Source organism: Solanum stenotomum, chromosome 12, assembly GCF_019186545.1.
Source record: "Solanum stenotomum isolate F172 chromosome 12, ASM1918654v1, whole genome shotgun sequence".
Classification (NCBI taxonomy): Eukaryota; Viridiplantae; Streptophyta; class Magnoliopsida; order Solanales; family Solanaceae; genus Solanum; species Solanum stenotomum.
The window spans coordinates 49,116,129-49,128,974 of NC_064293.1; the positions used below are offsets into that span (position 1 = coordinate 49,116,129).

At 33.1% G+C, this 12,846-nt stretch overlaps 1 protein-coding gene across 1 annotated transcript; it reads right to left on the minus strand.

Annotated features, from left to right (window-relative positions):
- Positions 1-413: 413 nt before the first annotated feature.
- Positions 414-8,803, minus strand: LOC125847548 (probable phospholipid-transporting ATPase 8). Its single transcript, XM_049527159.1, has 11 exons — positions 8,378-8,803; positions 6,031-7,391; positions 4,869-4,979; positions 4,462-4,738; positions 4,261-4,349; positions 4,070-4,178; positions 3,777-3,986; positions 3,525-3,650; positions 2,321-2,419; positions 1,804-1,995; positions 414-1,186 (listed from the first exon to the last, which is right to left on the minus strand). Exons 1-11 carry the CDS (start codon positions 8,765-8,767, stop codon positions 623-625), a joined length of 3,528 nt encoding a protein of 1,175 aa, XP_049383116.1. The 5' UTR covers positions 8,768-8,803; the 3' UTR covers positions 414-622.
- Positions 8,804-12,846: the final 4,043 nt, after the last annotated feature.

A 12,846-nucleotide genomic window follows, 5' to 3' on the forward strand; every position in this document is an offset into this window, starting at 1 on the left:
AATTTCGGTCAACTTTCCATTATATTAATATGAAAAAAATACATCTATAATATTATTTTGTATATTTTTTTAATATCTAAATTTTAATTTTGAAATATCAAAATAATCTAATATAATTTAATTTAAAAACTTAGTCAAATTAACTTTCAAACCGAGACATAACAACTATTTTGAAACGAATAAAGTGTGAACATGTCGTAAAGCACCCCGGATGACTTGCGTTGTCTGTTGATTGATGTTGATTAATTAATTTGAATTGGATCACATGAGCTATTATAGTCTCCTTTTATCAAATTTCTGAAAAATCAAGAGCTTTTTTTTCCTTTAAGCAAAGGATATATGTACTTCATTTTTCAAATAGTTCAAGGGTAATTTTGACCCTTTTTCGTTAATACAACTTAGGAAGATCATGATAGCTTAATCAAATCCTTTACCAAAGGGGATGTTTTTAGAATGTTACAATGATAATAAATTTCACCCCAAAAATGACACCTCAAAATGTAAGTTTCTACTTTCCTAGCCCCATTCACTCATTATTGTTAAATATATCTACTTTAAACAACTTAATTAACTTTACAAATTGAACAGTCATTTATGTAATGTGACAAACTAAAAACTATTCTTAAAGATGTACTTTTTGTTTGCCTCTATCACTGGACTCCTCAGCAAAGTCACTGTTTAAACTTTCGAATCGATTCCTTTGAATCTGATCATGATACATAGGATGGAACTCTGTTTGAAATGCCCTGTGCGTAACGTATGGTAACAAAGTGGCAACGACAACCACAAGTGTGACAAGCCAATAGAAAGGACTCGGAGCACAAGCTTCCACAAGAATTTTGTACGCGGTTGTAGATATTATAGGCGAAAGAGAGCCATAAACAACTAAAAACAAGTACCAAATGGCAATGCTGCCCCAAATGAAGAAGTGCTGAATCCAAGTGAAGTAGTTGATAGAGATTGCCATTTGACAATTGACTGTCCACACCACACACGTGTACATCATCACTCCGAGGACTCCGTAGTCAACTGGTTGACCATCTTTCCGGAATACTTGATGCACAAGTGAATTGGTGGTGCCAAAGAAGATGATCATAGAACAGACAACACCGTTCAACATCCAGCCTAAAATGCGACGCCAACTGAAAAGAATGTTCTTCGTTCCCTCTTCATAGAGCTTAGGAAACTGCAAAAGAGATGCTATGAGAGATATAAAGAAATCAAAAATCCTTCTCGACTTGCATGTATCAGTAACTTGAGCAAAAATTCAGATGAACGGGCTTCATAGATACTAAGCTATTCATTTAAATCTTGTAACTGAATCATCCAACTACATCTTCACATAAACAAAATATTATGCATGAAAGTACCACATAATTCATTTCACGTGCCTCGTCTAACAAAACCTTCTATCCCTTGTTGGTAATCCCTTAGAGAATCTTCACTTCTATCAGACCTCCTGCCGCAAAGTAATAATTAAGAAAAAAGATTTTCAAGGTTGAGGGCCTCTTGCTCACTGGTATAGTTGTATCCACTTGGGAAAGAGATCAAAGAATACATAAAACGTGGAAACGATGTAATGCCTTTTTGTAACCTCATCGTTGTGCTTTTGCCTAATCCTAAGTGCATACTTATATGTACGTGATTTATGCATTCACAACCATGTAAATGTTACCACTCCTTTATTTAACTTCCTTATCATGCTTTTGCCTAGCTGTAAGTAGGTGAATATGAAATAGTTTTTGTTAAAATAAATATATTTGTTTGCAGTGCTTAAAAGGAAGTATAAAATAGGAGACAAACCTCGAGACATAGGCGGGCAGAAACATCCTGATCAAAGACACCAAGAGCAATCACAGGAAGCGATGTGAAGAACACATTATATAATGACATATACCAGTCATTATAAGCAGGTCGGCCAGAGAAAGAAGCAAAGCCCTCGAACCAGAAAAGGGTCAACCCGAAGGCGATGTTCTTGTAAAAGAAGTAGCATAGCTGCAACCATGCCAAGGTGATATCAGGAAGATCATAAATGTCTCTAATTCACAACCGAACATGAAACTGGCTATTCACTTTATAGTGTGCCATACGTCTTAATGGTTTAAAAAAACTGTAAGCCTGCTTATATAATTATGTTTGCACGCCTGCTTAATTAAAAATATTCAACTCAATCCTGCAAATGTTAATTACATCAATTCAATTTGTACAAATAAGGTAAAAAAAGAATGGTACAATTCAAGATGAACAAAATGCCTGATGTGGTTTCTGGTCATATCCAATTTTATTTTTATTTCACCAAGAACAGATAGCGAATACTTACCATCATCGATATTCTCCTGTAGCACCAGTGGCCATGGACCAATAACAAGCGCTCAAGAAAACGGAATTGAGCTATTGCATAATCACTTGACATGACAGCCTAGTAAGATTTGCATAATCATCAGTTTAACTACTCTAAAACATTGACATTGTTTGGCAGAAAGCATATGTGCTCATATTGCCTACTACACAATTAGAAATCACAGTCTATCAAGAGAGACAAGAAGAGAGAACGTCTTCAGCAAAAAGCTTACGACTCCAAGCATTGACTAACTTCGTAAGTAGTCTTTATGCCAAAAAAACAGCAGCAACTGATAGAGGAAAAACAGTGTTACAGCTCCTGCTAAGTCAAAAATCCATATCAATGGCAGAATGTTGAAAGTTCAGAGGAACAGTTATCAGCAAAAGGAAAAGTGTCTCATACAAAAGAGCTAACATATATTAAAGTACCTCACGTTACTTCTGTTCTCCATTTTCCAAAATAGCTCACTAAACTTCATTAAGTCTCGACTCCTTGATTATCAATTCCTAATCCTCCAGAACTATGACTAATGACGAATAAAAACGTACTAAATTCAAGCTTGCTACAATTCGTAAAGTCGGACTATCCATAATGCAGACCAATCATAAGCAGCTACTAGGCTAGCAGAATTCCTACATTAAGAACTTGAAATTTGTGGATATGCAACACACCAAGTAGAAGACACAATTATCATCAAGTTCATTAGTCAGAAAGTTTGTTTCTGCTCAGAAAGTTAATTCACTGCAGAAAAAATAATACAACAGAAAGAGTAGATTGCTGCAAAACACTACATTATATAATCAAACAGTCATGTACCAGTGGATCTTACACTGCATGTTTTTTCCTTTAAAATATATCACAGTTGCATGATGTACTTATATCCTCATTTTTCAGTAGCTTTTTAGGCCTCCAACAGACCTTATAAAAGATATCAAAATTACATGTGCTCACAATCTAGGGAGAATAGATACAGCAATATGTACAGAAAAAACAGGACAGCCAAAGCTACTACGTAATCCCTCACCCAAACCCCCACTAGAGGAAAGATATCCACCCCTGACAAGGAAAAGGTAAAGTGAAGTGGGAAAACGAAGAAAAGGGAAGGGGAGGGTCCAAATGCTGAGAAATGGAGGAAGGAAAAAGGATAATACAAAAGAGGAAGAACTAGACAAAAATATTTAACCTGCATTCCTTCAACACCACTGATGCCAACCCCAACATCAGCCTCTTGCAGCATGCTTACATCATTTGCCCCATCCCCAATTGCTAATGTAGTTCGGTGTGTTTCAACTTTCACCAGTCTGGTAACCTGCATATCTTCAAATATTTTCGTCAAATTATTCAAATGGCCAACAAAATGAAATATTGAACAAACTTTGTATACAGCTCATGAAAAAATTTCTCTAAATACAAAACTGTAAGGGATAGCACTTACAAGAGCTTTTTGTTTAGGAGTGGACCGGCAGCAAATAACAGATGCACAATTTATTGCAAGCTCCAAGAATGATTTTTCTAGTTTTTTGTCAAGAGCAAATGACAATGATTTTCCATCAATGACCAAACCAAATGATGCAGTAGTTCCTCTGCTTGAGCTTACTTGTAACATTCCCTCACGTATTTGCTTTGTAATGCTATCATGTGAAGCCTAAGACAGTTGAACTTGGTCAAAAACATAAAATTAAAAAAAAAAAGTGTTATTGTAGGCAAAACAAATCCAAAATCCTGTACCTTTGCTATAGTCTCCTTGTTTCCTTGGTTTTCCAAGTCCAATATGTCTTGAGAATCTAAAGTAATTATGATTTGCCTCATATCTGGTCTTAATAAACTACAAGCATACCTAGAGGACATTCAGAAAGATGATGAGAACCCCATTCACTGTTTGATTATAGAAGTTGCATCATTTTACTATTAAAACCTACCCAATATTGATAGCCGTTTCCATCTTATCACCAGTTAAGACCCAAATCTTAATTCCAGCTTTTGCAAGTTTATCAATGCATTCAGGGACCTGTAGCAATCAGTTTGGAATTGGAGCAAGTCATGTACAACGCAAAGCGAAAAAAGGAGGTTGCAAACTACTCTGAATTGCATGCAATGTGCAACACAAGATTAAAGCTCACCCCTTTTTGAAGCTTGTCCTCAACAGCAGTAACACCAAGGAGAATTAAGTCCCGTTCAATCTTCTGAGCAGCAGCATCCACCAAAGCATCTCTATCTGCTGTTACAGAAGCTTGAGCATTCAAAAACTCTTGTTCCCATGATTGGAACTCTTTCTTATCAAGCTCACGGTAAGCTACAACAAGAGTTCGCAATCCTGCTTCAGCATATTGTTTAAGATGTTCCCTTGTTATACCCTCAAAGACCCGCCCATCTTTTGAAAGCTGTTCGAACATCACACTAACAACAGGAAATATTACGAGCAAGAAGATATTAGTCTAAATTAAACAGAATCGGAGGATTTGAATCATATTGATCACTTGATAAGAAAAACTAGACACATGAAAGGGCAGTGCACAAAGAGACAGACCTGTCTGCACCTTTGCTGAGGAGCAACAACTGATTCTCAGCATTTTTTACAATTACAGACATTCTCTTCCGCGAACTACTGAACTCTAAGACATGAAGGAGCTGATATGATCTGAAATGAAGACCACGTCATGCAGAAAGCAATAAAACTAATAAAGGAAAAGGGTAAAAATAATTCCATAACCAATTGATAGGTAAAGAATTGACGACGCCCTGATATAATTTTTAAGTTCATTGCAGCATTTTATTTTTTTTAAACTGAAGAAGCGTAGAGTTGTATAAGTTGCAGCATATTATTCATATCTCATTTTATCTCAGTATCAAAGCAGATTAAACATAACTGGTTTATAGAAACAATGAATCTTGCTTTGTTGTTGAAGCAAAAGCATCTGAATTGAGAATATTAGGGGCTGAGAGTAAGGAAGAGGATAGCATCCCAGTTTGGAATTTACACAATAATTCTTGTTGAATTGTGTGATCGCCTTATCTAAAAACATAAGCTGTTTTTTTTCTCTAAAGGAAGCACAAGAGGTTTGAAAGGTGAAACTTTCATTTATTTACATTAGGTCTTCAACATGTCCCTTTAGGTGCAGGTCTGATTTTTTTCTTCAGGACCAAGGACCTTTCTACTCTGATAACATGTGATCTTTCATATACAGAAGACACTTCTGATGCTTGGTTTCAAAAGATGTTGAAATTTCTTGTCAAAAAACTTTTTCAACTTCTCTATAAAGATCTTTTCAAACAAACAAGATTGAAGAGAAGTTTTTCATGTTTTAAAAAAAATTTAGAACATTTCTCAAATGAACTTTTGTTGCCTGTTTCTGAAACAACTTCCACCTTATTTATTTGTATTATGTTTTCAACAAATCTGAAGGACAAAGCTACTATTGTTGGTTGGCACTTGGCAGGCCACAAAACTAGTATTTAATCCCTGAGAAAATATCAACCAACAGAAATAAGCCCTGCCAGGGATTCTTCAACACCACACAACTAAAAGAGATGAAATAAAACAGAGTAGATAAACCACATCCCAAAAGGACAAAATAGGGAACTGTGGATGTATTCTTGGCTACTGGATGAGCAAACCACTTTCACATCTTTGAACAGAACTTCTGAATATTCAAGATTCCAATACAGGAAAAACCAAATCAAAGATTTACCTGTCAACCATCTTGCCACTCTGATGATCCAATTCATGCAGTGTAATTCTGTTTTGTGTTCTTTCAAAGAACTGAAACCCAAGTTCCCTTGATGCAATGACAAAGGCAGCTTCATCTGGTGACTCTGCTTCATAGGAGATCTCACCTGTTTTTTTGTTCACGTCAGGAATAACAGTATGACAAATCGCCAGCACTCTAAAAAACTTTTGTATCATGTCTCGATTAGGCTCATGGACCCATTGGCCATTCATTATACGCTCATCTTTGAAGTTGAATCCTTTAATAGACTTCTCTGAGTTAACAGCGGGGTCAGTTGATTCCTTCACGTCATTGGAAGTATCACCTACTTCCTGTTCTCCATCTCTTTTTTGCTTTGCCAGGGCCCTCTCTACCTCTGTCACAACATGTCCATACGCAACACCTGCTATTGAACATTTAACAAACTCCATGGAGTTGCATGTTAAGGTGCCTGTTTTGTCTGAGAGTATTGTGTCAACCTGACCAAGTTCCTCATTCAGATTAGATGTTCTTGCATGAGCTGGCTTATCTGTTTCCTCATAGTACATCTCCCTATCTTGATTGATGAATATGCTCTGTAAAACCTTCACAATTTCAATAGACACATATAGCGAAATAGGAATCAAGTACCCATACAACATAAGGGCTGTCAGGAAATGGAAAAATGCAGCCAGTGTAGCTCTTTTGGGATCATAAAACACACTTGTCTTGTCTGGGCGAAGATACCACCTCCTTAGTTTCCCACCAGAAATGTCATTTTTAGTTTCAATCCCGAAAAAGATAGATCCAATAAAAGCTATTGTAATCAAGGTACCAAAAAGAACATATATTATTTTATCCATCCTTTTCTCAATTCCACTCCTCTTAGAAGGAGGATCTGTAGAATTCTGCATGACTTTTGTGTCATGACCAGTAAAAATGACCACACCATAAACATAATCAGTATTGCGTAGCTTGGAACCTCGCAGAAGTATTTGCTGCACTGAAAGAGGGTTCTGCTGATTATCATAATACAGAGTTCCAATGAAAGTATAAAGATCTTCATTTGGATCTTCACACTTAACAACACCTTTAAAATTTTGAAAAGAACCATCGTCTTGCAGGGAGGATGTGATATTTAGTGCATGCTTCACCTTAAGGTTAGTCTCTCCATCAAGATTGGAGGTTTCCACATAACATATCCCATCCTCGAAGCTTGATGAAAGCAAAAGCAAATCAGTGGGGAAATATTGATCCTTGTACACCTTAATAAGATCACCAACTCGTAAACTTTTCCATCTAGTCTCTTGGAAAGTATGATTTTCAGTGTATACGTTTACTTTCCGGTTATTGGCTTCAATATCCTGAAAAAGATTGCATAAAAAAGAACTAAAATTTTACAAAGAAAGACCATTGAATATATCTTTGAACTTGCTTACAACTAACCAAAAGCATGCCAAGTTGCCAACATTTGTTTTTGTCAGACTGCCAGAACCAAAGGCATGCCAACATAGACTAAGAGCAAACTATTGATCAGAAAGGAAAAGCACAACCTTGCAATTACACAACTAAAGACATCAGAAAGTCCTAGTGATGTTTTTCGACATGACATCCAGATCACTCACATTATAGTACATCTGATTTTACACCTGAGATACATGCTGCAACAAACAGTAACTATTCTAAGTAAATTATCCTTTTCAAAGAATCTTTTTCACCAGGGAAATAAAAAAGTTGAAACACTTCAACCAATAGGGAAACAAAATGTTTTAAAGTAACAAATTTCATTTTAAAAAATTGTATCAAGTAGTCAACGTTTGTGCTTGAAAAAATATCTTTGTATTTACTAGTCATTTTGGGAAGCTCAATTATAGAACATGTTCATTAAGGCAATGAACCCGAGGGTCAAGAAAGGCACTGCATTTATTTATTTATTCCAAATAGGTTCTTCTTTTTGAAGTTGCTTCACTACTATTAGTAAAAAAGTGTCACTACACATCTCTTTGGTTTCTATTTTCACAAGCATTGTTGCCTAGACACATTATAAATATATTACAAGAATCTACTTAACATGTCTATCAGCCTCATTATGAAATCTACACTGCCCCAAAGTCATTGTCCTTAGTTGCTAAACCACATTGGCCAAGTTAAATCATAGTTCATTTAACCATTCATAAAAGCAAAACCATTTTAGTGATTAATTTTCACCCTAGCTAGAATTGATCGTGATTGGTGAACAGGGAGCTATTTGATCCCGGACGAGGAAAACAGAGCATAAAAATCTATGAAAGAGGATTAACCAGTAGCTAGCACAAAAGATTCTCAAGCATCAGATACATTAAGAATATACCTGCCTTTTGCGCCTCCAATCTTCGATGCCTTCTTTGGCCATCGTTGCCCCAATCACAACCAGCAAAGGTGCTAAAATGCTGCTGGCTGTATAGGGAGCTAGAGGACTAAATGAAACACAAGCAACTACAAGAAAGTATATATTTGCAACCCTTCTAAATTGTTCAAACAATGATTTGGGTATGAAATTAATTGCTGTGTACTTTGTAGTAGAAACATAATTCCCCCTATAATTTAGCTGGACCTGTTCTGGATTATCAGGATCATTACAATACACAATTCTTGAAAAACCCCTCTTCCCAATATGACCATGTTCCTCTTTAAACGAGCACTTCATGCACGAAAAACTATATATCTTACTAAAACATATTTTCATCTTATCACCTGCCATTTTCTCTCAAAAAAAAAAAAAAAACGATACACTAAGCTCCCACTATGCAGGGGTCCAAGAAAGGCCGAACCACAAGGGTCTAAAGAAAAAAAAATAAATGAACCAGTACTACTTACAGCTTGCCACCGAGACAAAACAAGAAAACAAGAATGGAAGAGTTATTAACGTCAAGATCCTTCTTTTCTCATGTTTTTAACTTAAAACTGCCATAAAAATCCAGCAAAATACCAAAACTGATAATGGGGTTTCAAGAAAAGTAAACCCTAACAATTAGTTTTCCTGAAAATTCTTATCTTTGTTCTTTAGTACTACTACTACTACTACTACTAAAGATCCCTTACTTGCACAGTTCCACTGTCGGTGAAATGACAAATATGGTCTAAACTCCAACTTTTTCTTACATTTACCTGCAAGAAGAACAAGAAACTTAGAAACATCCACACAATGGAATACAGACAATCTTGCTTCCATAAATTTTTCAAGAAAGTGATTTTGGTTAAGATTAGGAGAGAAAAAAAGAAATAAGGACTTTCTAGTTGGCCAACAAAATGTGTCAATTTTATGTTTTGCTGTTTCACAAGTAAATACTCCCTCCATTCCATATTAAGTTAATTATTGAGGTGTTAAAAAAATAGATTAAAATATAAATTGAACTTGATTTTTCATTTTTATCTTTATTAATTATTATCAAATTTATAATTAAAATAACTAAATATTAATTAATCACTAATTTCAATACTAACTAATAAAAAATAAAATTAGAAGAACACTTTAAAAATAGTCTTAAAAATTAAATAATTAAATTAATTTAAAAAATAAAAAAATATCTTAAAAATTAACTTAATATGAAATTAAGAAAGTGGAGTACTTAATAAGAGAATGAACAGTGGAACTATTGTACTAGTACCAAATATAGCGATGCTTTTAGCGGAACTTTGACTTACGTGGACTGACTACATGTCGTAATTCATCCTAACCGTACACGTGGCGGTGATGTAAATCGGTGTCTAATTTGGGTCAAGATTAACGACGACTATAATGTATTTTTGTGGAGGACGACGTTATATATTGTAACCATTTGGACAAGCGCGTGGTTCGATGAAAATAATCTATTTTTTAGTCTATTTAACAAAAGAATGGTGTTTTTTTTAATATTTTAATTTTAATTTTTCACGTGGTATGTTTAAAGTCACAAGATTTAAGAATGTTTTGATATATTTAACATATCTTTAATTTAAGATCACAAAATTAAAAAATCTTTTTTATTTTCATAAATTTTGTGTCAAATCAAACTAAATCGTTCTTTTTTAAACAAAGGGAGTACTGAATATGGTGTATTAATAATGTTGGCATTAGTTTTACTAGTTTAAGTAATGTTGAAATTATTTCCACACATAATAATAAAAAATGATCTTAAACTACGTAAAATTAAACTAAAATGCCTTTAGTTAATAATTTGATCTTAAAATCTCTTCGTCGTCACTAGTTTGGTGCGGAAATGTCCCGATTTATTACTTATTCTACTTCAATCTAAAAAGATAAAAAAATAATCTTATTTTATTATAATTATTTTTATCATTATCTAAATAAAAATTAATTATGAATTTGCTATTATCTTATATATACGAATTATATTATCAACGAAAAAGTTATTTGAGTTATTTTATATTAATTGTTAAAGTGTTTACGGGAATAAATTATTTCCTACTTAATTATATATTAAAGTGATTTTAAAAAATAAAATAAGAATTGAATTCTTTAATAAGAAATTTTTTATTAGAAATATAAAAATTTAAAAAGAAAAAAATACTAATATTTTTATCAGGAAAATTACTTTTTTTTTACCTATTAAAGAATAATAGGACATTTTTTAATCACTATTACCAGTAAGAATACTTTTAGACTAAACAATTAATTAATGACATTTTATTCAATTTCACATAACATAATTTTTTTTGTTTAGCCTTTTCCATTGTTTCTCTTCAATGCTTTCTAACTCTTTTGAATTGTCATTTTATTTGTGTGGCTGTTTAATATTTCTCAAGTTATACCAAAGTAAATGTAGGAGTCATTCTTAAGCAGATATCTCGAGTTTCGGTATAAAGTTGCTTTTGTAGATAGCGTTTTACCTCATAAAAACTTCTCGATGCGTATCTGAATTTAATCAAACTTTAATATAAATATCAAACACCAACTGAGAAGCCAAAAAAAAAAAAACATACATCAAGTCTCACAAGGGAATTATTGACTATCAAACAAGGTCTATAATCAACAAAAGAAAGGGGCTATCGAGGATTGGATGGGGGAATAAACTATTTATTTGTGGTCAAATTATTCGAAGAGGATAATATATTAAGGTCATTATTAAAAACTGTCAATAGTTATTGAAAATGAACAATATCATGACACATATATTTGGAGGGAGATAAATAAATGTGCAGATTTTTTGATGAACAAAAGCTACAAACATGCAACAAATTTAATAGTTTGAAAAGACACACTAAGAATACAGTGGCGGATCCATAAATTTTATTTCATGGATGCTTAATTATTTTTAGTTTGAGAATTGCTATATAAAGTGGGTGCTTAGTTAATACATTTGAATAAATTATTAGATATTACAAACAAATATTAGTGTTATTGCAAAAAGCAATGAGTGCTTAAGCCATACATCCGCCACTGTAAGGATATATAGTTTATTCTCCAGTATATTTAGAGCATGCTTGGATAGACTTTTAGTTTATGACTTATAAGACATAAGTTAATATTTTGAGAAAAATATATAAAGTTACCACTAAAGTTGTCTCGAATTTTTAAAAAGACACCTTAACTTTGTGGGTGTCCTATTTCTCCATTGAACAATTTAAAAGTGTTAAAAATATCCTCTTTTCACCCAATCTCAATTGCAAGAAAAGCGGTGCAATCACGCACCAATTGTTGTTTGACACGTATTAAATTCTTTTAATTTTTAATTTTTAGTTTCATTTTCATTTTTTCTATTTTTATTAACTTTATTTTCATTTTTTCCCTCTTTCTTCTTAAATCTTCATAACTCAAATCCTTTGTTCTTTGTTGTAAATCCTCCAAAAGTAGCAACCATTGTCGCCTTCAACGTAGCCTCCATGATGCTTCCCTATTACAACACTATTTTCGCGACTAAAACATCACTAAAAAAAATCAATTCAACTCTCAAGTTACTAAAGCAAGGTAATGAGACCAAAAAAAAAACAGAGTTTCATAGTACTCTCTAATCAATGGAGTTCACATTTGTTTTTATTTTATTTTTTTAAAAGAGGAAAAAGAAACAAAGAAAAGCAAGAGACAAGAAAAAAAAAGAGATAAAAATGGATGAAGTAAATGATCTTCTAGGTTGAAGTAGATGAAGAAAAGATAATTGGATTTTGAATTTGAGTGAAGAAGATAATGGGGAAGATGATGCAAATTAATTAAATAATTAATAATAAAGAAATAAAACAACACATGGCACTTTAAAACTGGTTAGTGGCAGTGAAAAGACTGAGTCATGCGCCTTATGTGTGTGGTAACAACCAAGACGAGGAAATGGGTCAAAATGACACATTTACAAATATATTAAATAGTTCTGTGGGTGATAGAATACTTCCAAAGTTAAGGTGTTTTTATGCAAATACGGGACAACTTTAGTGGTGACTTTATGTCTTTTCTCTAATATTTTCTAACTTTTAACTTTTTACCTTGTTTTGTTATTTTAGCTTTAAAATAAGTATTTATAAGCACCTTTTAATTTCACCTAAATACTGTAAAAATACTTAAAAATTTACTTTGGTTTTAAAATATTAAAATAAATCAATCCAACACATATACTTAAGCCATGAATAATATTAAGAAATCAATTTAGTTCTCCTATGTACCACAAAAAAAATATTTGTTGATGTTCTTGTTTCTCCACACTTGAGATTTTCTAAATCTCAATTTTATTTTATTTTTTAAAAAGGTTTAAATATTGAAGAGTTTTGTTGAGTCTGAAACAGGTGAAACAACTTTTAATATTGCAGTAGAGGAAGTTTGCTGGATTTGTAGTTTGTTGCAAAATGGATCAT

What these genes read in the sequence shown, in the direction of transcription:
- LOC125847548 (XM_049527159.1), bottom strand. Translation starts at nt 8,767, where the DNA reads ATGGCAGGTGATAAGATGAAAATATGTTTTAGTAAGATATATAGTTTT. An exon ending in GAAACGGCTATCAATATTGG is followed by an intron (nt 4,179 to 4,260) that starts GTAGGTTTTAAT and finishes AATGTCCTCTAG; the next exon opens with GTATGCTTGTAGTTTATTAA. An exon ending in ACAGGAGAATATCGATGATG is followed by an intron (nt 1,996 to 2,320) that starts GTAAGTATTCGC and finishes GCATGGTTGCAG; the next exon opens with CTATGCTACTTCTTTTACAA.